At 46.0% G+C, this 22684-nt stretch overlaps 1 protein-coding gene across 1 annotated transcript in view; it reads left to right on the top strand.

Moving 5' to 3' along the window:
- ARHGEF15 (Rho guanine nucleotide exchange factor 15) overlaps positions 1-22375 on the top strand; it is a 43998-nt gene extending 21623 nt beyond the window's left edge. The window contains exons 8-15 of the mRNA XM_039327793.1: positions 1573-1702; positions 5233-5307; positions 10726-10818; positions 12364-12518; positions 14653-14817; positions 16008-16093; positions 18015-18116; positions 20687-22375. Coding sequence (XP_039183727.1) covers positions 1573-1702; positions 5233-5307; positions 10726-10818; positions 12364-12518; positions 14653-14817; positions 16008-16093; positions 18015-18116; positions 20687-20874 — 994 coding nt within the window. The 3' untranslated portion in view covers positions 20875-22375. The remainder of the gene's footprint in view (positions 1-1572; positions 1703-5232; positions 5308-10725; positions 10819-12363; positions 12519-14652; positions 14818-16007; positions 16094-18014; positions 18117-20686) is intronic.
- The last annotated feature ends 309 nt before the right edge of the window (positions 22376-22684 follow it).

Raw genomic sequence — 22684 nt, 5'->3', positions numbered from 1 at the left:
TAGTTTCCCCTCATTTGGCAGTCTGGTCACCATTTTGGGTTCTGTACAAAGGGCTGGCTCAGATTGCAAAAGATATTAGTTCAGCCTGTCTGAAGAGCTTGCGGGAGTTGATCACGGCCATCCTTGTAGTCTCCCACCTTTGAAGTGGGAATAGCATTAGTAATAGCAGTAGAGGCAAAGGAAGTCCAGGCAGAAGAAGAACATCGTGGCTTCAAAATCTAAGGGACTGGTTTGGACAAAACTCAGCAGAAATTTTTTGTGCGGCTGCTGATAAAAACAGGATCGCCAACAGGATCGCCAACGTCCGATATGGCACAAGAAGAAGAATAGCAATAGCCTTTAGACTTATTTACCGCTTCATAGTGCTTTCCAGCCCTCTCTAATTGGTTTACAGAATCAGCGTATTGCCCCCAACAATCTGGGTCCTCATTTTATCAACCTCAGAAGGATGAGTCAATCTTGAGCTGGTCAGAATCGAACTTCTAGAGCAGTGGTTCTCAACCTTTCTAATGCCGCGACCCCATAATACAGTTCCCCATGTTGTGGTGACCCTCAACCACTTATACATCACCGGGTGCCAGGGGCGTGGCCAAAGAAAAGAGGGAAAAATGGTGGACAGCCTTGTTTGGCGACCCCCGTGAAATGGTCATTCGACCCCAAATGGGGTCCCGACCCACAGGTTGAGAACCACTGTTCTAGAGTAAGCAGTGAGTTAGCCTGCAGTACTGCATTCTAACCACTGTGTCACCACGGCTCTTACTGTTCTTCCTGTCATGGATGGTGGATAGGGATGTACCTGTGCATGGAAAAAGTCTTTGTTAAGTGTTTCTGTGTAGTCCAGCATCTACTTCTCAGATGCTTCGAGGAAGCCCTCAGATTAAACCAGGGATCACCAACCTTGCAACTTTAAGACCTGTGGACTTCAACTCCCAGAATTCCCCAGCCAGCATTCCCAATGAGGAATGAGTATTAGCGATGGCCTAGAACAGTGTTTCTCAACCTTGACAATTTTAAGGCATGTGGACTTCAATTCCCAGAATTCCACAGCCAGCAATGCTGGCTGTGGAATTCTAGGAGTTGAAGTACACATGCCTTAAAATTATCAAGGTTGAGAAACACTGGCCTAGAACATGGGTAGGCAACCTTGGCTCTTTTATGACTCGTGGACTTCAACTCCCAGAATTCCTGAGCCAGCATGGCTCAGCTTGGAAACCTCTCCCTTTCCCCTCAGTGTGGCTGGCTCAGGAATTCTGGGAGTTGAAGTCCACGAGTCATAAAAGAGCTGAGGTTGCCTACCTCTGGCCTAGGCCTAGGCCGCTTTATGACTCGTGGACTTCAACTCCCAGAATTCCTGAGCCAGCATGGCTCAGCTTGGAAACCTCTCCCTTTCCCCTCAGCGTGGCTGGCTCAGGAATTCTGGGAGTTGAAGTCCACAAGTCATAAAAGAGCCAAGGTTGCCTAGCCCTGGCCTAGAACCACTGCAGGGGAACAGCAAAGGGTGAGCAGATACTCTACCCCACCAGTACAGGCCTGTTGCTCTTGGGTGCAGCTTCCCTTTCTCTTCCCTCTTAGGGAGAAGAACCCCCAGTTTGCCATCGTTGTCACCCGACTCCAGGAGCAGCCCCAGTGCCAACGCCTCCCCTTCATGTCTTTCTTGCTGCTTCCTTTCCAGAGGATCACTCGTATCAAGATGCTCTTGGAGGTGAGGACCAGGGGTGGTCTTGGAGCCAAGGATTTGGGATGCTAAAAAGCTAGAGTAGGGGGCTTCTGGGTGGAGGGAAGGCATTTCCTGGGGAGAGCAGATCAGCAGATTGGGAAAGGAAGTTCTAAGCCAAGGTTAGAACTTCCTTCCTTCCTTCCTTCCTTCCTTCCTTCCTTCCTTCCTTCCTTCCTTCCTTCCTTCCTTCCTTCCTTCCTTCCTTTCTTTCTTCTCCCTTCCTCTTTCCTTCCTTCCTTCCTTCCTTCCTTCCTTCCTTCCTTCCTTCTTTCCTTCCTCTCTTCCTTCCCCCCTCCCTTCCTCCTTCCTTCTTTCCTTTCTTCCTCACTGTTTCTCTCTGTGTGTTTGTCTCTGTCTCTCTCTCTATAGATACATGTGTGTGTGTGTGTGTGTGTGTGTGTATTTCTCTCTCTCCTTCTTCCTCCTCCTCCTGCTTCTTCTTCCTCCCCTTTTCTCTCCCTTTTTCTCTTTCTTTCTTTTTCTTCCTTCCTTCCTTCCTTTCTTCCTTCCTTCCTTCCTTCCTTCCTTTCTTTCTTTCTTTCTTTCTTTCTTTCGTCTCCCATTCTCCTTCCTTCCTTCCTTCCTTCCTTCCTTCCTTCCTTCCTTCCTTCCTTTCTTTCTTTCTTTCTTTCTTTCCTCTCCCTTCCTCCTTCTTTCCTTCCTTCCTTCCTTTCTTTCTCACTGTTTCTCTCTGTGTGTGTCTTTGTCTCTCTCTGTCTGTCTGTCTGTCTGTCTCTCTCTCTCTCTCTCTCTATATATATATATATATTGCTATTTATCTCTTTCCTTCTTCCTGCTCCTCCTGCTTCTTCTTCCTCCCCTTTTCTCTCCCTCCCTCCCTCCCTCCCTCCCTCCCTCCCTCCCTCCCTCCCTCTCTTTCTTTCTTTCTTTCTTTCTTTCTTTCTTTCTTTCTTTCTTTCTTTCTTTCTTTCTTTCTTTCTTTCCCTCTCTCACTGTCTCTCTCTGTCTTTGTCTCTCTCTGTCTGTCTCTCTGTCTCTCTATATACATATAAATATATGTTTTCTGAGGTTTTCGCGGGTGTTTGTATGTAGGTCTTTGGTTGTTCGGGTTTTCTCCCGCGTAAAATTGGAAGTGTCTTGGCGACGTTTCGACGAAGTCCCATTCGTCATCTTCAGGCTGGTGCTTTCAGCTTCGTGCTTCGAGGAGCAATGTGAGGTCTTAGCTGTTTCTTCCTTTTAACTGCCAGTGGGGGTATGAACTGATTGGGTGGGAGCTTGGTTGTGTTCTGATTGGGTGGAGGTGTGTTCTGATTGGCTGGGGGGTTGGCTGTGCTCTGATTGGCTGGGGGAGTGTTCTGTTTGGTTGTGCTCAGGTTAGTCTGAGTTGCAGGGGGGTTTAAGATTTTGGGCTGCCTTGCTATTTTTTGGCTTCGCGTTCGTGGTCGTGCCTCATCTTCATTGAGGGTGTCAGTTTGCTTCATGTATGGATTGGAGGGGTTTAAAGTGGCTAATGACCAGAAGCCAGAGCACAGCTGCATCATTAGCCACTTTAAACCCCTCCAATCCATACATGAAGCAAACTGACACCCTCCATGAAGATGAGGCACAACCACGAACGAAGCCAAAAAATAGCAAGGCAGCCCAAAATCTTAAACCCCCCTGCAACTCAGACTAACCTGAGCACAACCAAACAGAACACTCCCCCAGCCAATCAGAGCACAGCCAACCCACCAGCCAATCAGAGCACAGCCAACCCACCAGCCAATCAGAGCACAGCCACGCCCCTAACCAATCAGAACACACCTCCACCCAATCAGAACACAGCCAAGCTCCCACCCAATCAGTTCATACCCCCACTGGCAGTTAAAAGGAAGAAACAGCTAAGACCACACATTGCTCCTCGAAGCACGAAGCTGAAAGCACCAGCCTGAAGATGACGAATGGGACTTCGTCGAAACGTTGCCAAGACACTTCCAATTTTACGCGGGAGAAAACCCGAACAACCAAAGACCTATATAAATATATATTGCTATTTCTCTCTTCCCCTCCTCCTGTTTCTTTTTCCTCCCCCCTTTTCTCCCTTTTTCTTTTTTCCTTCCTTCCTTCCTTCCTTCCTTCCTTTCTTCCTTCCTTCCTTCCTTCCTTCCTTCCTTCCTTCCTTCCTTCCTTCCTTCCTTCCTTCCTTCCTTCCTTCCTTCCTTCCTTCCTCTTCTTTTGGCCATCTCTTGATCCCTTCCATTTTATCCCTCCCTTTTCCTCGGCCTCTTCTGCCTTTTCTCCCACTTTCAGCATCTCTGTCCCTCCTCCCCCTTTCTCTTCTCCACATGGTTGGGAAGAGGAGAGGAACTATTGAAACCTTTTGCAAATTAATTGAAATTAAGCCACTGAAATACTCCTGGGTTTAATTTATCCTCCATGTAAGGGGCAGCAGTCAGGTTTAAATGGAGCAGCAGTGCTGTCTCTGCCTCTGGGTGCAAATGAAGATCCAGCTGCCAGGAATTTGAAGTGTGTGTGTTGGGGGGGGGGAACTAATCCAATTGTTTTCATTATTTTTCATTTTCCTGGGGAGATGATTTCTGGCCCCCAATCAGAGAGTCCTTCTTGGGCAGAGAAGCCCATTCATAAAAGTTTTATAAAAATTAGTATACACCCCAAAACCCACCCACCCTAAACCCCCCCCTCTCCCTCCCCCACTTCCCAGAGCTGAGTACAGAGTTACAATATTTTCTTGCTTTAACTCGTGTTTCTCAACCTTGACAATGCTGGCTGTGGAATTCTGGGAATTGAAGTCCACATGCCTTAAAATTGTCAAGGTTGAGAAACACTGCCTTAACTCAACTAACGATTTTAATTGCCAATCATTCCCTACCAATCTAAGTAGTTCCTTATAAGAAATACTATCCAAATTCATACCCATAGATACCCCCTCTATCACGTGTCCAGGAATCCCCCAGATTGGTATTTTATAATTTAACTTATAATAATACTTCTTCCAGACACGCAATAAAGCACTTCTTAAAATATGAGATTTAAAAGCTTGGTCAACTTTTTTGTTATAAATTAAGTATGCATGCCACCCATATAATAAATCCCATCCCTCAAGATGAAGTATACTTTTATTTGTTAAATTAAGCCAATCACTAACCAATGTTAAAACCACCGCGTCATAGTATAATTTCAAATTAGGCGCCTTAAGTCCTCCTCTTTCCCGTGTGAAGCACAGATTTCTGAGCCGGTCAGAAACCCAGTTGGAGGAGGGTTTTTTAGATTGTGAGAATGGGATGCTACCAGAAGTGTACAAAAGGTTTCACATTTGACTCTGCCCCTATAATTTAAACCCCAAACAGGTTGGTCCAACATTTCCAGTAATGGTCCAGCACCAGCTTGTCCTCTCTGGATTTATTTGAACTTCAACAAATTCCTCTTTTCAGCTTGGAATGTTTTTAATGATTGGGATGACCCGGGTTTTCTGGCTGAAGACCAGAGCAATTCAAACTCTTCTGGATTCAGGGCCTTTGCTCAGTGCTAACTTATTTTATTTCCTCTGTGTCTAGAATATTCTGCGCCGGACGGAGGAAGCTTCTTTGCGAGAACAAAATGCCATGAAAGCTCTAGCTTCTGTTTCCAAGGTAAAGGTATTCATTAACAGAGGCAAACACTGATGATGTTACCTAGTTTGGTAATGAGATGTCTGCAAGAAAAAAAAAAACTATCTCGGAGAGCACCAGGGACCCCTCATTTCAACCGTGAGCTACAAACATTCGCCTTCAGAGACAGCAGGAAGCAAGTTGGCCATTCCCCAACCTGGCACCCTCTAACTCAGTGGTTCTCAACCTGTGGGTTGGGACCCCATTTGGGGTCAAACGACCATTTCACGGGGGTCGCCAAACAACGCAGTCCGCCATTTCCCCCCCCCCCTTTTCCTTAGATGTGCTACTCCCTTTTATTCTATTGGCTTTTGAAAGCCAATGGAATAGACTCTCTTGAATAAAGTCTAATTCTATTGGCTTTCAAAAGCCAATAGGAATTGTCCAGGCTGTCTCTGCCCTGCTGAGCCCGCCAAAAGTCCCATTCTGCAAACAGTGCTGCACCAGTTGAGTAGTCCTCGACTTACGACCAGTTGGGGGTCGCGGCATTAAAAAGGTTGAGAACCACTGCTCTAACTATCATCATGGTCAGCTCTCATCAGTACTAGCTTGGCTAGACAAAGGCAAAGCATTGTGGGAACTGAAGTCCAAATAATTGGAGTTCTTTTTTTTTTTTGTCCTTTGGAGCATAGCTAGACTCTTAGTAACCTCATGGACATCCGTGCCATTTAAAGAACAAATTGGAATGACTATCCATGAGGTTTATACAGGTTGTCCTCAACTTACAACCGTTCATTTAGCGACCGTACAGAGTTACAGTGGCATTCAAAAATTGGACTCAGGGCCATTTTCCACACCTACGACCTTTGCAGCATCCCCATGATTGTGGAATCAAAATTCAGATGCTAGGCAATTGGTTCATACTTATGACCGTTGCTGGGTTATTATTTTGAATATATCCCAGTAAGAAGAATGTTACGTATTGATTAATTAATACTGTTTATGATTACTGTTTATTATACTTATTACAGTTATCTATTACTATATTAACTATTGTTAGCTAAATATATGTACCCGGACAATAGTCTGTTTTTGCTAAGTATTGAAAATATTACTGGAGGATAATCCCAATGTTGACCCCAGTCCTGTCCCAATCCCAATCCTAATCTCAACCCCACCCTAAACCCCAACCCCTATCCTGACCCTATTTTACCCCTAACCCTATAAAACTCAATAAAACTTTTTTTTAAAAAAAAATTCAGATGCTAGGCAATTGGTTCATACTTATGACCGTTGCTGTGTCTCAAGGTCCTATGATCCCCTTTTGCGAACCTTCTGACAAGCAAAATCAGTGGGGAAGCCAGATTCACTTAACGACCGGGTTCTCTAACTTATCAACCGCAGTGGTAGCAAGGAAGAGTCGTAAAATGGGGCAAAACTCACTTAACCAATGTTTCTCTTAACAGCAGAAATTTTGGGCTCAATTGTAGTCATGCGTCAAGGACTACCTTTACCATTGCCTTCTTCCTGAATACAGATAGTCCTCTACTTATGACTAACCACTTAGCGGCCGTTCAAACTTACAATGGATCTTCCTAGAGTTATTTATGATTCTGTTTCCAAGTTCTGACGGTCACTACTCCCCTTCACCCCACCCCTTCCGGGATCACATGATCCTATTTGGGCAACTTGACAATCGGCCCATCTTTATAGCGGGTTTCCCCAAAAAGAAGACCCCAGCGGAAAATAAGCCCCAGCAATATTTTTTCAGGACGCTCGTAATATAAGCCCCACCCCCAAAATAAACCCCAGTTAAGATCGATGGGTGCATTTAGTACCGTGTTTCCGCGAATATACGCTCTAACCGAAAAATAAGCCCTAATGCGTCTTTTGGAGCAAAAATTAATAGAAGACCTACTGTTATTTTCAGGGAAACACAGGTAGTTGTTTGCAACAACCTGTAGTCACATAACTGCGATTTGGGTTCATTTTGCCGGAAACAAACTTTTTAAACTTCTGGCAAAAAAAAAGACCCATTGGCTAAAATGGTGGATTCAGTGACTGTGACATTGACTGCTGTAAACAAGATCACAAAATTGGGTGCAGTCTACTCAGGCTCAAAATTTACGAGAAAATTTTTATAAAATGTTTTATAAGTGGCATTTGGATCCACAAAAATTGTCTCATCTGTATCCTAATTTACAGCCTAAGTGTTGGAGAGGTGGTTGCTTGGATGCAACCTATTATCATATTTGGTGGACGTGTAGAAATATAAAAGATGGAGAAGATGGATAAATTTTGTACAGAATAAATATGGGATTAGAAAGTATCATTTAGTTTTTGATTAACTTATAGTTTAAATTGGGAGTTGTTTGTATTTGAGTTAAAGTATTTTAGGGATTTGGTTATTGGTATAGTTGGATAAGCTTAGTTAGAATTTGTTTGCTTATTTTTAACCCTGTAATCAGCTCTGGGAAGTGAGGGGGGGAGGGTTGGGGAGGGAGGGAGGGTTATTGTATTGTAATAATAAATTTGTATAAAACTTTTCAAATTGGGTGCAGTCATGTAGTGAGCCCTTAACAACCATCTTGTAATTCCAGGGCTCAAATATGGGTCATAAGTCAAAGACCACCTCTATGTTTTGTTTTGTTTTAACCGTCTAGTCTAGCTTACAATCCTTGTTGTCTCCCGTTGAAATGCTGGCCAAGCTTGACCCTGATTAGCTTCTCTAAGGTCAACCAAAGTTGGTTTGCTGCTGGCATCTGTAAGGGCATTCTCGATAGCTCTAATACAGACTGAAGTCTGGTGGGCCAGAAATGTCTCCTTTTTGGATAAATGCGGCATTGATTTAAAATAATAATAATAATAGTAAAGTTGGAAGGGACCTTGGAGGTCATCTAGTCCAACCCCCTGCTCGGGCAGGAAACCCTACACCATTTCGGACAAATGGCTGTCTGGTCTCTTCTTAAAAACTTCCAGTGTTGGAGCATTTACTGCTTCTGGAGGCAGGCTGTTCCACTGATTAATTGTTCTCACTGTCAGGAAGTTTCTCCGTAGTTCTAGGTTGCTTCTCTCTTTGGTTAGTTTCCATCCATTGCTTCTTGTCCTGCCTTCAGGTGCTTTGGAAAATAGCTTGATTCCCTCTTCTTTATGGCAGCCCCTGAGATATTGGAATACTGCTATCATGTCCCCCCTTGTCCTTCTCTTCCTTAAACTAGACATACCCATTTCTAGCAACCGTTCCTCATATGTTTTAGCCTCCAGTCCCCTAATCATCTTTGTTGTTCTTCTCTGTACTCTTTCTAGAGTCTCAACATCTTTTTTACATCGTGGTGACCAAAACTGGATGCAGTATTCCAAGTGTGGCCTTACCAAGGCATTGAAGAGTGGTATTAATACTTCATGTGATCTTGATTCTATCCCTATTCTATCCCAGCCTAGCACTGCATTAACAGAGGGATAGAATCAAGATCACATGAAGTATTAATGCTGGACTTTTTGGCAGCTGCAGCACACTGCTGGCTCATATTTAGGTGATTGTCTACTAGGACTCCGAGGTCCCTCTCACAGTTACTACTATTGAGCATGGTGCCACCTATGCTGTACTTGTGCATTTGGTTTTTCTTGCCTAATGTTCGGTGGGGGTGATTTTCCTCCCCTTCCCATCGATCAAGGCCTTGAAAGACAGGTAGTCCTCAATGTACGACAATGGAGCCCAACATTTCTGTTGCTGAGTGAAGCATTTATTAAGTGAGTTTTCTCCCGTGCTACGACTTTTTTTGCCACAGTTGTTAAGTGAATCGCTGCAATTGTTAAGTTAGTAACATGGCTGTTAAGCGAATTTGGCTTCCCCATTGACTTTGCCTGTCAGAAGGTCGCAAAAGTGGGACACTGCAGCCGTCATAAATATGAGTCAGTTGCCAAGCCTCTGAATGTGGATCTTGTGACCAAGAGGATGCTGCAATGGTTGTAAGGGTGAAAAACAGTCATAAGTCCCAAAGGTGCTTTTTCACGAGGCAACTGGACTTTCTTGGGGGGTTTTTTTGGAAGACGTTTCGCTTCTCATCCAGGAAGCTTCTTCGGCTCTGACTGGATAGTGGTAGAGCTGGAGAAGCTTCTTGTATGAGAAGGGAAATGTCTTCAAAGAAAAGCAAGACAGTCCAGTTGCCTCCTGAAAAAGCACCTTTGGGACCTGGAGGACTGGAGAATCTCCATAGACATTCAGTCATAAGTCACTTTTTTCAGGGATGTTGAACGGTCACTAAGTGAACTGTTGTAAGTTGAGGACTACCTGTGCAGGGTTTCCGAATGCTGGAGGAGAAAAAAATGAATGAAAAAAAAAAAGAAAAACACGTCTTGTTGGCACCTTACCATATTTTGGAGAATGCTTTTGCTTGCTTCATTGAGCCAAGTTTTGGTAGTTTTCCTTGGGGTGGGACGGTCAGTAACTTTAGAAAGCCTGAAAAAAGGATGGGACTTCTATTTCTTCAAAGGCCATTCCAAGCAACAGAAATAGACTCACTGACTGAAAGAAAAGCGTGTTTATGGAAACCTGCTTGCTCCAGGAAAAAAACTAGAATTAGACTTAAAAGAGAAATCTAAAACTGTGTAATGGATTAAAAGGCAATACTGGATTTATGGATTGTTTTAAGGATTAAGATTTAGAGTTAGAAGCAAATATATATATATATATATATACACAGGAGCATGATTATTAAAATAGATACTTTAAACAGGGTAAGAAAGTATTGGATTGTACTTATGTAGCGTTTGGGAAATATATGAAAATTATTGTGTACTGGAATTGAAAAAATAATTGTTTAGATTGGGATGCTTTTAATAATTTATGGAATGTTTTAAATTGCTAGGATGGATTTCTTGTATGACAACAAAGACATGATAAGGCATGATAAGTAATTGGAGAAAATTTGAATTTTGTTTAATGAATTTGAATGAATTTAATATTATCTCGTTATTTTAAAGAGATGGATTGACTTTGGGATTACATATATATAGGGCTGATCAATATTTTAATGCTATTAGGATATCTATTGTGTAGTGGAAGAAGAAATAAATGAGTTTGGTGATCAAATGAGGGATGTGAGAGATTAAGAATTAGAATTGATAATTTCTTGTTTTAAATTTAAACTATTGTAATTGTAAACCGATAAAGTTATAATATAGGTTTAATAGTGATAGAAATTTAAAATAGAAATGGAATATTTAAATGTATCATGTTAATTGAGGGGAATAGAGAGGGGATAGTGAAATTTATTGAGTTGTGTTGTTTATATATGTTTTTACTTTTGGATGTTTGACCACCCAACCACCACGGTGGGTCCTGAGTACTTTTTCTTAAGAATTTTTTAAAAACCAATAAAATGTGTTAAAAAAAAAAGAAAGCCTCAAAAAAAAAATGGACTTTCTCTTCTATCCCACGTCTCCAAATCTCTTCTTTAGATCATCGAGGAATGTAACTCCGAGGTCGGCCGGATGCGTCATATGGAAGAGCTGATCCACACGGCCAGCAAGATTGAGTTTGATAAGCTGAAGGTCTGAAAGGGTTTGGCTTGGGTCCTTCCGTGGGGGCTTGTCCTGGCCTCCCACTGCTTGTCCCCACGGCCCTCCAAGTGGGCTCTCATGAATTGGGGAATTTGAGAGAAGCTATGGCTGCCTGGGGTTGTGCATTTAGGAGGTGGCATGGTGATATTTTTTCCTGCAAGGGATCCTCAAATACGCAATTCAAGGGATATGAGAAACTAGGTTTTAAAGACTGCCCTTTTGGCAAGCTCACTCTTAAAGGATTGTCTGCCTTGGCAAACCCTGATCCAGTGTTTTGCAACCTTAGCGATTCTAAGAGGTATGGACCAGCTGGGGAATTCTGAAAGTCCACAGGAAAAACTGCTTTAGATTAACTTCTTCTTCTTCTTGTGCCATATCCGTTATCAGACGTTGGCAATCATGTTGGCGATCCTGTTTTTATCAGCAGCCGCACGAAAAAGTGCTGCTGAGTTTTGTCCAAACCGGTCCCTTAGATTTTGAAGCCATGATGTTGTTCTTCTGCCTGGACCTCATTTGCCTTCAGTCTTTCCCTGGAGGATTAAATGGAGTATGCCGTATTTTTTCTGGATGTCGCATCACATGTCCAAAATATTCTAATTTTCGTTTTTTAATTGTTTTGATGATTTCCCTGGGCTTTCCCAGGCGGCTTATCCCCTCCTCATTTCTCATCTTGTCAACCCAGCTTATACGTAACAGCCGCCTTAAATCCACATTTCAAATGCTTCTAGTCTCTTCAGGTGGCCTTCTGTCAGAGACCAACTCTCTACTCCATAAGCAGGATAGAAAAAATATAGCATCTGACAAGCCTGATTTTCAGTCTTAAGCTTATGTTGTGATTATATTAACTAGGGAAAAAATGTCCTTTATTCATACAGATAATACCCAAATCAGAAAATAACCATGATGAAAACCAGCCTTTCTTAAACTATCTGCAATCACAAATGTGATAATTAGAAAATAAAATTATATCTCCAGAATATATTCTGCAGAAGAGTAAGAAATGACTTGATGGCAAAAAATCAATCAATCAAACAATCAATCACTTAATATCAAACAATACAATTCTGTTTCAACTATGTGTGGACTTCAATTCCCAGAATCCCAAACGTGACAATTGGAAAATAAAATTATACCCCCAGAATATATTTTGCAGAAGAGTAAGAAATGACTCGAATAATAATAATGACTCAAATAATCAGTCAGACAATCAAGCAATCAATCAGTCTTAATCAATACAATTCTCAGTTTCAACTATGTGTGGACTTCAGTTTCTAGAATTCCACAGCCAGCTACCACAAAGTTTCTCAATTTCAGCTATGTTCAGATGTGTGTGGACTTCAGCTCCCAGAATTCCACAGCCAGCAAAACTGGCTGAGGAATTCTGGGAGTTGTAGTGCACACATCTTAAAGTGGCCACGTTTGAGAAATTCACTGCCTTAATCTGTGAGTTTGTTCAGGGAATCTTTGTTCTCCTACCTTGCAAAAAATCCAGACGGCTTCCAGGCCCTTTTTCTAACGATTCTCTTTCCGATTTAGGCCATTCCAATCATATCTCAGAGCCGACAGCTGCTAAAGCAGGGAGAGCTCCTGGAAGTTGTGCATCGGGGCACCATCTTTGGCAACAAGCCCAAACTGGTCCCCATCTACCTGTTCCTCTTCAATGACCTGCTGCTGGTCACTCAGCGCAAGAGGTGAGCCCTTAAGGCCTAGGCCAGGGATGGCGAACCACTTATTTATCGCCGGGTGCCAGGTGGGCGTGGCCCACTGGGTTGGAGTGGCTGTGGTGGTCATGGCAGATTGGGTGGGTGTGGCCAAGGTGGGCGTGGTCACCTCGATGTTGCTCGTGGGGAGGGATGCCTGTGGTGGCCGGGCAGGGTTGGGGGAGATCCAGAGGGTCTCTGGCACGTGGGGCTCGTCCTACGGGGAGAGGGTGCCATTGTCATGGGGCAGGGCAAGGGCCAGGGTGGCTGCTGCCTGACACCATCGGCCCCCCACACAGAGGCCAGCGAGCGCATGGGGGCCAACGGTGTCCGTCAGCAGCCACAGCTTGCCGGCCCCTTGACTGGCACACTCTGGGGCTCCACAGCCCGCTGCTAGCAGTTCAAAGAAGCCACCTCTGAACTGAATGGCCGGCCGACAGCTGAGGAGGCGATGCAGTGGGTTGTGCCTGGGAAAAGGAGAGCATGCAAGGCCAGGAGGGATGGGACGGGGGGGGGGAGGGAAACCAGCCGTGCCAGTATGCATCCGGCCACGTGAGACCTCAGCGAGTTAGCAGGAGGGCGGTTGAAGAGAGACGGTTGCCATCTCCCGGGCATGGCGCGCGTGCCTACAGAGAGGGCTCTGAGTGCCGCCTCTGGCACGCGTGCCATAGGTTCGCCACCACTGGCCTAGGCCTAGGCCAAAAATTCTGGCAACAGGACTATTCGTTTGCACATGGCTGCATTAAAAAGGGTGTATCTATAGAAGAGGTGCTGGAGAAGACTCCTGCGAGTCCCCTGGACTGCAAGGCGTTCAAACCGGTCAGTCCTAGAGGAGATCAACCCCGACTGCTCTTTAGAAGGCCAGATCCTGAAGTTGAAACTCAAATACTTTGGCCACCTAATGAGAAGGAAGGACTCACTGGAGAAGGGCCTAATGCTGGGAAAGATTGAGGGCAATAGAAGAAGGGACGACAGAGAATGAGATGGCTGGATGGAGTCACTGAAGCAGTAGGTGTGAACTTAAATGGACTCCAGAAGATGGTAGAGGACAGGAAGGCCTGGAGGAACGTTGTCCATGGGGTCGCGATGGGTCGGACACGACTTCGCAATTAACAACAACAACAATCTATAGAAGAGGGAGGAAGACGAGGAGGAGGAAGGCAAAACTTCACCTCTGCCCCAAGGTCAAATTTTGAGGGGATGGAGAATTGGAGAGGCAGTGAAGTTTGGGCTATGGTTCTGCTTCGGGAAATTTTGCAAGTCTGAGAGTGGAGCGTGATCTGCTTTCCAAGCCTCCTGCTTCAAATCTTGAGGCCTAGAAACTTGTCATTTAAAAAAAAAAAAAAAACCAGAGACTTCTGCCTCTGGTGCAAAGTGTCATTCCACCAGGCAAGGTGAAATGATTAAAGGAGCTGTGGTGGTGCAGTGGTTAGAATGCAGTATTGCGGCATAATTCAGCTCTCTACCGGGAGTTTGATCCTGACCGGCTCAAGGTTGAACTCAGCTTTCCATCCTTCCGAGGCTGGTTAAAATGAAGACCCAGATTGTTGGAGGCAAGAGGTTGACACTGCAAACTCTGCTTAAAGAGGGCTAGAAAGCATTGTGAAGCAGTATATAAGTCTTAAGTGCTATTGCTCTCATCTCTACTTCTAGGTGAGAACTGTAGATCGATCTAAACCAGATTCCTGTGGTTAGGGAACTACTAGGTCAGGGGTAGGCAACCTTGGCTCTTTTATGACTCGTGGACTTCAACTCCCAGAATTCCTGAGCCAGCCATGCTGAGGGGAAAGGGAGAGGTTTCCAAGCTGAGCCATGCTGGCTCAGGAATTCTGGGAGTTGAAGTCCACCAGTCATGAAGGGACCAAAGTTTCCCTCATGCTGGCTCAGGAATTCTGGGAGTTGAAGTCCACCAGTCATAAAAGAGCCAAGGTTGCCTACCCCTGTACTACTGTAGGTCTATTCATCTGCAGGTCCTAGATCTCCATATGCAGGCCCATTCATCTGGGAAACAGCCATTGGGGGAGCAACTGCTGTGAATCACAATTTTTGAAAAGAAACCGAGTTTGGATTCACTGATCAATTTTCTTTGCTTCTGTTCCGGATCTGTTCCTACCTTTTGCTGCAGCTCAGAACGCTTTGTGGTGCTGGATTATGCCCATCGCTCGCTAGTCCAGGCCCAGAGCTGCGAGGACGCCTCCACCGGCCAAAATGCAGAGAACAGCTTCTATCTGACATTGATGGAGAACCACCAAGGGCGGAGTAGTGAACGCCTCTGTCGCGCCCCGACGCAGTAAGTAACCACATACGGGGGGGAAGATAGTTAGGAAAGGGGGTAGTAACTGTACCTCATTTATAAATAGAAGGGAGAGGTGATCAGCGTAGCCCATTTTGTTGGTTTTTCAGAGGGCTAGAACGTTAAATCTAGATCAAGAATGTGTACAGGTAGTCCTTGACTTATTATTATGGAGCGCAGAATTTCCATCATAGTCATGACATAAATTGAGGCAGTCACCTAACCGGACCCAATTTTATGAACCTTTTCGCCGTGGTTGTTAAGCAAATGCAGGGGTCGTTAAATGGATCAATGTATTCCTATGGGAGATTGTATTTTTTTTTTTTTTTACCAGAAACCAATGGAAAACTGGAGATATTCCTCCAGTTGTGCTGGCGCAGTGGTTAGAATGCAGTATTGCAGGCAAACTCTGCTCACTTGCCAGGAGTTCAATCCTGACCAGCTCAAGATTGACTCTGCCTTTCATCCTTTTGGTAAAATGCGGACCCAGATCGTTCAGGCTGATTCTGTACACCGCTTAGAGAGGACTGTCAAGCAATATGAAGTGGTATATAAGTCTAAATCAGTGATGGCGAACCTTTTAGAGACCGAGTGCCCAAAAACTGCCCCTCCCCCGCTCCGCCCCACCCTGCCTGCCCACAGGGCCACTGATCGCCTCCAGGGCCCGCTGCAGATCGCCCAGGCAGCCAGCAGCGTCATGGTGGCCACGCCCTCTGCCCACGGCCCACAGCATCAACTGTGCAGGATGGGGCATGAGACCAGAGTCTTATCTACGCTGCCTGGCTGCCATGTCCTTGGCTGCGCTGCTCCACATGAGCCATGCTCAGGGGCCACTCTCCTCCTGGGAGGCTACTGGTGAGGAGAGTGTCGCGGGCAGAGGCAAGGCTGGGGCAATGGCATGTGTGCCCACAGAGAGGGCTCCGAGTGCCGCCTCTGGCACCCGTGCCATAGGTTCGCCACCACTGGTCTAAGTGTTGTTGCTATTGTTACTGATCAGCAGATATTCTGGGTTTTGCTTTCCGATGATCGTTGTGTTTTTTAACAATGCTTTATTGATCATTATTCTTTGCATTGTTTACAATGCATTGTTAGTCCTCCAGTCGCATCTGGTAGATGAGAAGCCATATTGAATGAATGAATGAATGAATGAAACCCAAACAGTGTATCTCCAAAACTGTCTTTTCCAGATCCGATATGCACCGCTGGATGGGTGCTTTCCCATGCCATGAATCCCAGGCTAATAACAAGCAGGAAACCATCTATGAAGATTGGGGTGAGACCTTTGGGCTGTGTTCCTTTTAACCCACCCACCCCCCTTCTGCTGCTTCTTGTTCAAAGGCTAGGAACATCAAACTTGAGGAACATCATACTGCTGTTCCACGGCTTCTGGATCTGCCAGCGGTTTGTCCGCTTCGTGCTGGGGAGACTAAAAGAGCCAAGGTGGAAAGGCACACACCACCATTTCTCGTATTTTGAGCTTTCAAACAGATTTCAGCATTGCCTTTCAGGCTAAATTTGGTTTTCTGTGGCCGGGTTGATTTTTTTTCCTTTCCCAATTTCCAATTTATCTAAGACCAGTTTGCTTTAGTGGTTAAGGCTGCAGGCTAGAGGAAGCAGAAGAGCAAAAAAGATGATTAAGGGAGAGGAAGATAAAACATACAGAGAATGGTTGCAGGAATTGGGTATGTCTAGTTCAGTGGTTCTCAACCTTTTTAATGCCGCGATCCCCAACCGGTCGTAAGTCGAGGACTACTCAACCGGTCGTAAGTCGAGGACTACTCAACTGGTGCAGCACCGTTTGCAGAATGGGACTTTTGGCGGGCTCAGCAGGGCAGAGACAGCCTGGACAATTCCTATGGCTTTTGAAAGCCAATAGAATTAGACTCTATTCAAGAGAGTCTATTCTATTGGCTTTCAAAAGCCAATAGAATAAAAGGGAGTAGCACAGCTAAGGAAAAGGGGGGAAAAAATGGCAGACTGCATTGTTTGGTAACCCCCGTGAAATGGTCGTTCGACTCCAAATGGAGTCCCGACCCACAGGTTGAGAACCCCTGGTCTAGTTCAATGATGGCGAACCTTTTACAGACTGAGTGCCCAAACCACAAGCCAAAACCCACTTATTTATTGCAAAGTGTCAGGGTCACATCAGCATTGTGGTACCCTCAGGGGGGGCATGGGGGCATGGCTTACTGGGTGGGCGTGGCCCACTGAGTGGGCATGGTTGCGGTTGTCACGGCAGACTGGGTGGGCGTGGCTACAGTGGGCATGGCCACCTCGATGTTGCTAATGGGGGGATACTTGGGCCTGGGCAGGGTTGGGGGAGATCCAGGGGGTCTGTGGCGGCTGGGGCCATGGGCAGAAGGCCCAGCATAGATGGGGGGAGGCACGCAATCCTAGCTGGGACTGGGGAGCCATGGCGCCAATGGGGATCCGGCTTTCTGTGCTCGGGGTGGCCTTTGGCTTGTGGGTGTGGACGTGCTCTACCACCTCTACTCGAGCTTGCTAGCTGGCCGCTTCGCCTCCTTTGTGCTGGGTGGGACTGCCGCTCCAGGTGGCGGTGGAGGCCTAATGGACCTGCGCAAGCTGCTGGCAGTGGCGGTGCGCGTGCCGCCTCTGGCATGCGTGCCATAGGTTCGCCACCACTGGCCTAGTTTAATGAAAAGAAAGACTAGGGGTGACACGGTAGCCGTGTTCCAATCTCTCAGGGGCTGCCCCAAAGAAGAGGGGGCCAAGCTATTCTCCAAAGCACCTGAAGGCAGGACAAGAAGCAACGGGTGGAAACTTAACCAAAGAGAGAACCAACCTAAAACTAAGGAGAAATTTCCTGGCAGTGAGAACAATTAACCAGTGGAGTGACTTGCCACCAGAAGTTGTGAATGCTCCAACACTGGAAGCGTTTAAGAAGAAATTGAAATTGCTCTGAGGGTATAGGGCTTCCTGCTTCAGTAGGGGGTTGGACTAGAAGACCTCCAAGGTCCCTGCCAACTCTGCTATTCTGAGTGCTATGCATGATGCATGTTACAGAAAAAAACGGGGTATAAATTTAATAAATACATAAGGGGCCAGGAAGTTTATTCCCTACCACCACGTAGACACTTGATACCTTTCCTTCTTTTTCCTTTTTCCCTCTTCCTCTAATTTTCTTTAACAAAAAATTTATTACGTTGTTATTTTTTTCTCTTCCCTTTCCGCAGATTGTCCCCAGGTTCAGTGCACAGAGACCTACAGCGCAACTCAGGCAGACGAGCTGAATCTCGAACCAACAGACATAATCAACGTGTTACGCAAAACCGAGGGTGAGCCTTGGGGATGTGACCTTCCCTAACCGCTGCAGTTTCTTTCTCTTCTTTCTCTGAAACGACTTAGAAATTGGAGCCTCGACTGTGGGGCTTCTTAACCGAAAAGATGGCGTTTTCTGAGCAGAATCCTCTGCTAAAGGATTCTCTTTGATCCTTCAAGGTCCTTTCGGAGTCTGCAGCACCTTTCCCCAATTCTCAGCCACCTGCAAGTTGCAGTCCCCAACACGGAGAGGGTGTTATGGAAGAAAATGGCCCTCCACCATTTAGAACATTGGCCATCCTGACTGTGTAACGCTGTGGTGCTTCAGTGGCCCTTGAAAGGGAGATCATCAGGTGATCCCAGGCTAGGCTGTAAGCATCTGAGAAAAAGCGATAGCAAAATTGGCTAGGGGTGTGTTTGTATTGCCTCCTTGAGCAAACTCAACTTTATCTTCACGTACTGTGCAATATTGGGTAATAATTGGTCTAGAATAGGGTAGAGCTGGAAGGGACCTTGAAGGTCTACTAGTCCAGCCCCCTGCTCAAGCAAGAGAATCTATACCATTTCAGATAAGTGACTGTCTAGTCCAGTGGTGGCGAACCTATGGCACGGGTGCCAGAGGCGGCACTCAGAGCCCTCTCTGTGGGCATGCGCACCATCGCCCCAGTCCTAGGCCTTCAGCTGGATTTTATAAAACCTTTTCGCTTTAGGCCTCTGCTGCCATGTGCAAAAAAAAAAAAAAAGATTAAATTAATCAGTCAATTTCAACTTCTCGCGGGAAAAAAAAGATCTCACAAAGTTGGGATTGATTGAATTTTTTAGCCCCACCCAGTCTGCCGTTACTACTGCAGCCATGCCCACCCAATGGGCCACACCCCCCAATGGGCCACACCCAACGAATGGGCCACACCCACCCGGCACCCGACGATGCATAAGTGGGTTTTGGGTTGCAGTTTGGGCACTCGGTCTCTAAAAGGTTCGCCATCACTGGTCTAGTCTCTTCTTAAAAACCTCCAGTGATGGAGCGCCCACGATTTCTGAAGGCCAGCTGTTCCACTGGTTAATTGTCCTCACTGTTAGGAAGTTTCTCTTTAATTCCAGGTTGCTTCTCTCTTTGGTCAGTTTCCAACCATTGTTTCTTGTCTTGACCTCTGGTGTTTTGGAAAATAGTTTGACCCCCTTCTTAGTGGCAGCCCCTCAAATACTGAAATACTGCTATCATGTTGCCCCTGTTTCTTCTTTTCTTTAGATTAGCCAAACCCAAGTTCTGCAGCCGTTCTTCATATGTTTTAGTCTCCAGGCCTCTAGAGCTTTATAGCCAACCCCCAGCCCCTAGGTGTAAGGTATCCACCTCAGCACAGAATGTATGGATTATATTCAATCTCATCCTTCCTTGCATAGCAAAAAAACAAAAAAAAAAACAAAATCAAAACAGGAGTCTGTTTGCATCTTTTCGGACTCAATTTTTTTTTTTTAAAGGCAGAAAGCCTTATGAGTTCTGGCGTGAGCTTCTGCCTTTTAATAACATTTGTTATTGTGGGGTTTTTTGGGGCGCCTCCCTAGACTTGGCAACTTTTAAAGATGCCTGGACTTTAATTCCCAGAATTCCTCCCAGCCAAAGGTGAGAAACATTGCCATAGATGTTGGTCACATGAACATGGGAATGCTGCAACAGTCGTGTGAAAAATGGTTGTACAGTAAGTCACTTTTTTCAGTGCAATTGATGACTAGATGAATGGTTGTAAGTTGAGGACTACCTGTATTAGAACAGGGCTGATTCAGCAGGAATGTGCTTGTTGGGGCTTCACACAGCAACAGGACAGTCTCCCAAGAAATTTTGAAGTGAAGAAAAGGATGCAGAGGTCTTGATTGTTGCCTTTTTTTTTTGTCTCCTCTCCCTTCCTCTCATCTGCTCTGGTCTTGTCTTGTCTCATCTCGTCTCCTCTATCTTCCTCTCCTCTCTCTCCACTCCCCTTCTCTCCTGTCTCTTCCTCTCGTCTGCTCTGGTCTTGTCTCATCTCGTCTCCTCTATCTTCCTTTCCTCTCCTCTCCTCTCCACTCCTCTTCCCTTCTCTCCTCTCTCTTCTCCCTTCCTCTCATCTGCTCTGGTCTTGTCTCATCTTGTCTCCTCTATCTTCCTCTCCTCTCCATTCCTCTCCCTTGCTCTCGTCTGCTCTGGTCTTATCTCGTCTCCTCTATCTTCCTCTCCACTCCTCCTCTCTCCTCTCCCTTCCTCTCCTCTGCTCTGGTCTTGTCTCATCTTATCTCCTCTATCTTCCTCTCCTCTCCACTCCTCTTTCCTTCTCTCCACTCTCCTCTCCCTTCCTCTTGTCTGCTCTGGGTTTTGTCTCCTCTCCTCTGTCTTCCTCTCCTCTGTCTTCCTCTTCTCTCCTCTCGTTTTCCCCTCCTCTTGTATGCTCTGGTCTTGTCCCATCTCCTTTATCTTCACCTCGTCTTCCTCTCCTCTTCTCTCCTCTGTCCTCTCCTTTCCCTTATTCTCCTGTTTTCCTCTCCTCTGTTTTCCTTTCTCTTCTCTCCCTTCCTCTCCTCTCCTTTGTCCTCTCCTCTCCCCCCCCCCATGCTACAGGCTGGTACGAGGGCATACGCCTAGCCGATGGCAAGAAGGGCTGGTTCCCCTCTTCCTACGTGCAGGAGATCACAAACGAACACGTACGCCGCCGCAACCTCCGTGAACGTTACCGTGTCCTCCAGGTGGCTCGCCAGCTGCAGCTGATGCGCACCAATTGCGTCAAAAGCAAGTACAGCTCAGCCTGAGACTGAAACCGCACAGTCAACAAAGCAAGTGACAGGGACACCCGGCTTGCAATCAATCTCATGGCTGGACTCAAGGCTCGACTTCCATTTCGCTGGGCGTGGAGCAGCATTTGCCTCAAGAGGGCGCTGAAGACGGGGAGGATGGTAGAGAGCAGTGGTGTTTCGGCTGAAAGGGCGGCCGAAGGGTGAGAGAGCGGAAGAGAGAGATGCAAGCATGCCCAGTTGACTGTCCGAAGTTTATGGCAGCTGCAATGCCATACGCTAGCCAGTAGAGGCAGCAAAGGCATTACTTCAAACACATCCCTTCTGCCAGAAGGGGGCGACAACTGCATTTTCAGTTGCATTGCAGAGTTTACAGACTTGGCAACAACGACCTGTTGCGATTGTTCCCAAGTTGTGTCCTAACTCCTCCGACTCTGCTTGGCATCTCAGTATTCCTGAGGGATGACCGTGAACCTTCTCAGAGGATTGGCGTAAAGAGGTGACACTCATCTTCGCACGCTCATCTTGTACCTTGAGATAGCAACGGTGCCATATTTTAGGAGGTTCCCGGATCCGAGATAACGATCAAATGGATTATTGCCTTGTTGTTTAACCAGAAGGGTCTGTTCGACCTGAGCAGGTGTTCTACTTGCCCCACCGTTTTTTTGCAATGACTTATCCACCTGTTCAGATACATGTAACGATTCAGGCCTACCACCCGTAGCCTTGTTTTGGAGCTAGTTGCAGGCTGGTTTGCATTTCACCTACGTCGACACATGTATGTGCCTTGCCCTTCGCTGGTAGAACTCTGGTAGGCAGAACAGACTTCACCCCCCGCCCCCGTAAAAGGCGTCTTGCAAACGGGATCCACACTGGTATTACCAATACCCTTATCCTGAACCTGGTGCTGCCACGGCCAATACTTCAAACCTTCCCAGTGGTCCTTAACCTGGACTCAGGTGAGCACCGTCCTCTACCTCAGTTCCTGTCCCTTCTGAGGCCAGGAATCCAGGACTCTGTGGACCCAGCTGATTCTAGCTCTTCTTCCCACCCTCGAGAGCTCAACAAACTTTTCTCCTTCATGCTAACCCAGTGTTTCCCAAACTTGACAATTTTAAGGCATGAGGACTTCAACTCCCAGAATTCCACAGCCAGCAACGCTGGCTGTGGAATTCTGGGAGTTGAAGTCCACATGCCTTAAAATTGTCAAGTTTGGGAAACACTGTGCTAACCTGCCTTGACTACCCTGGATTTTTCTCCTTTGCAAAAGCAAGGAATTGCTCTTCTCTCACCTCCCCGTCTGGGAAGCTCACCACGGATCGGCTCGTATTTATTAAATGTGTTGCCCTCTTTCACTCTCGACCTGGAGGAATTGCGGCTTTGGGGGGGGGGGGAAGGAAAGCGGAGGAGATTGTATTTTAATTTATTCTGCGCCATATTTGCTTGCGGTGTGTGACCTTTCTTGTGTTTTTTTTTTAAAAATCCCAAACGGCCTTTTTTTTTTTTAAAAAAAAAAAAATACAGATGAACAAAATGCGCCAGTGTTTGCCTTCAGTTTTTGCTTCTCCCTACTAAATAAAAGAGCCTCTTATTGCTGAGATTGGAATTTGACCAAAATAGCAAATCCACTAAACAAAAAATGGTTCCCTTTAAATGAAGCCTGAAGGGATCAAATCACCAGTTGGTTGTACGAACTATGGGGTCTTCCAGGTTCAAAACTCAGCTGGAGGACAGCAGCCTGACATAGAAGAATTCCTAATATTTCAGTTCAGGATTGCAGGTTTCCAGTTTGCAACTGGAGATCAAGAATAGAGGCCTCTGTGTAAAA

The sequence above is a fragment of the Crotalus tigris genome, unplaced genomic scaffold, assembly GCF_016545835.1.
Source record: "Crotalus tigris isolate CLP2741 ecotype Arizona unplaced genomic scaffold, ASM1654583v1 scf7180000024367.1024689, whole genome shotgun sequence".
Lineage (NCBI taxonomy): Eukaryota > Metazoa > Chordata > Lepidosauria > Squamata > Viperidae > Crotalus > Crotalus tigris.
Note: the sequence above shows the minus strand (reverse complement) of the source record. Positions and strands in the feature narration are given on the sequence as shown.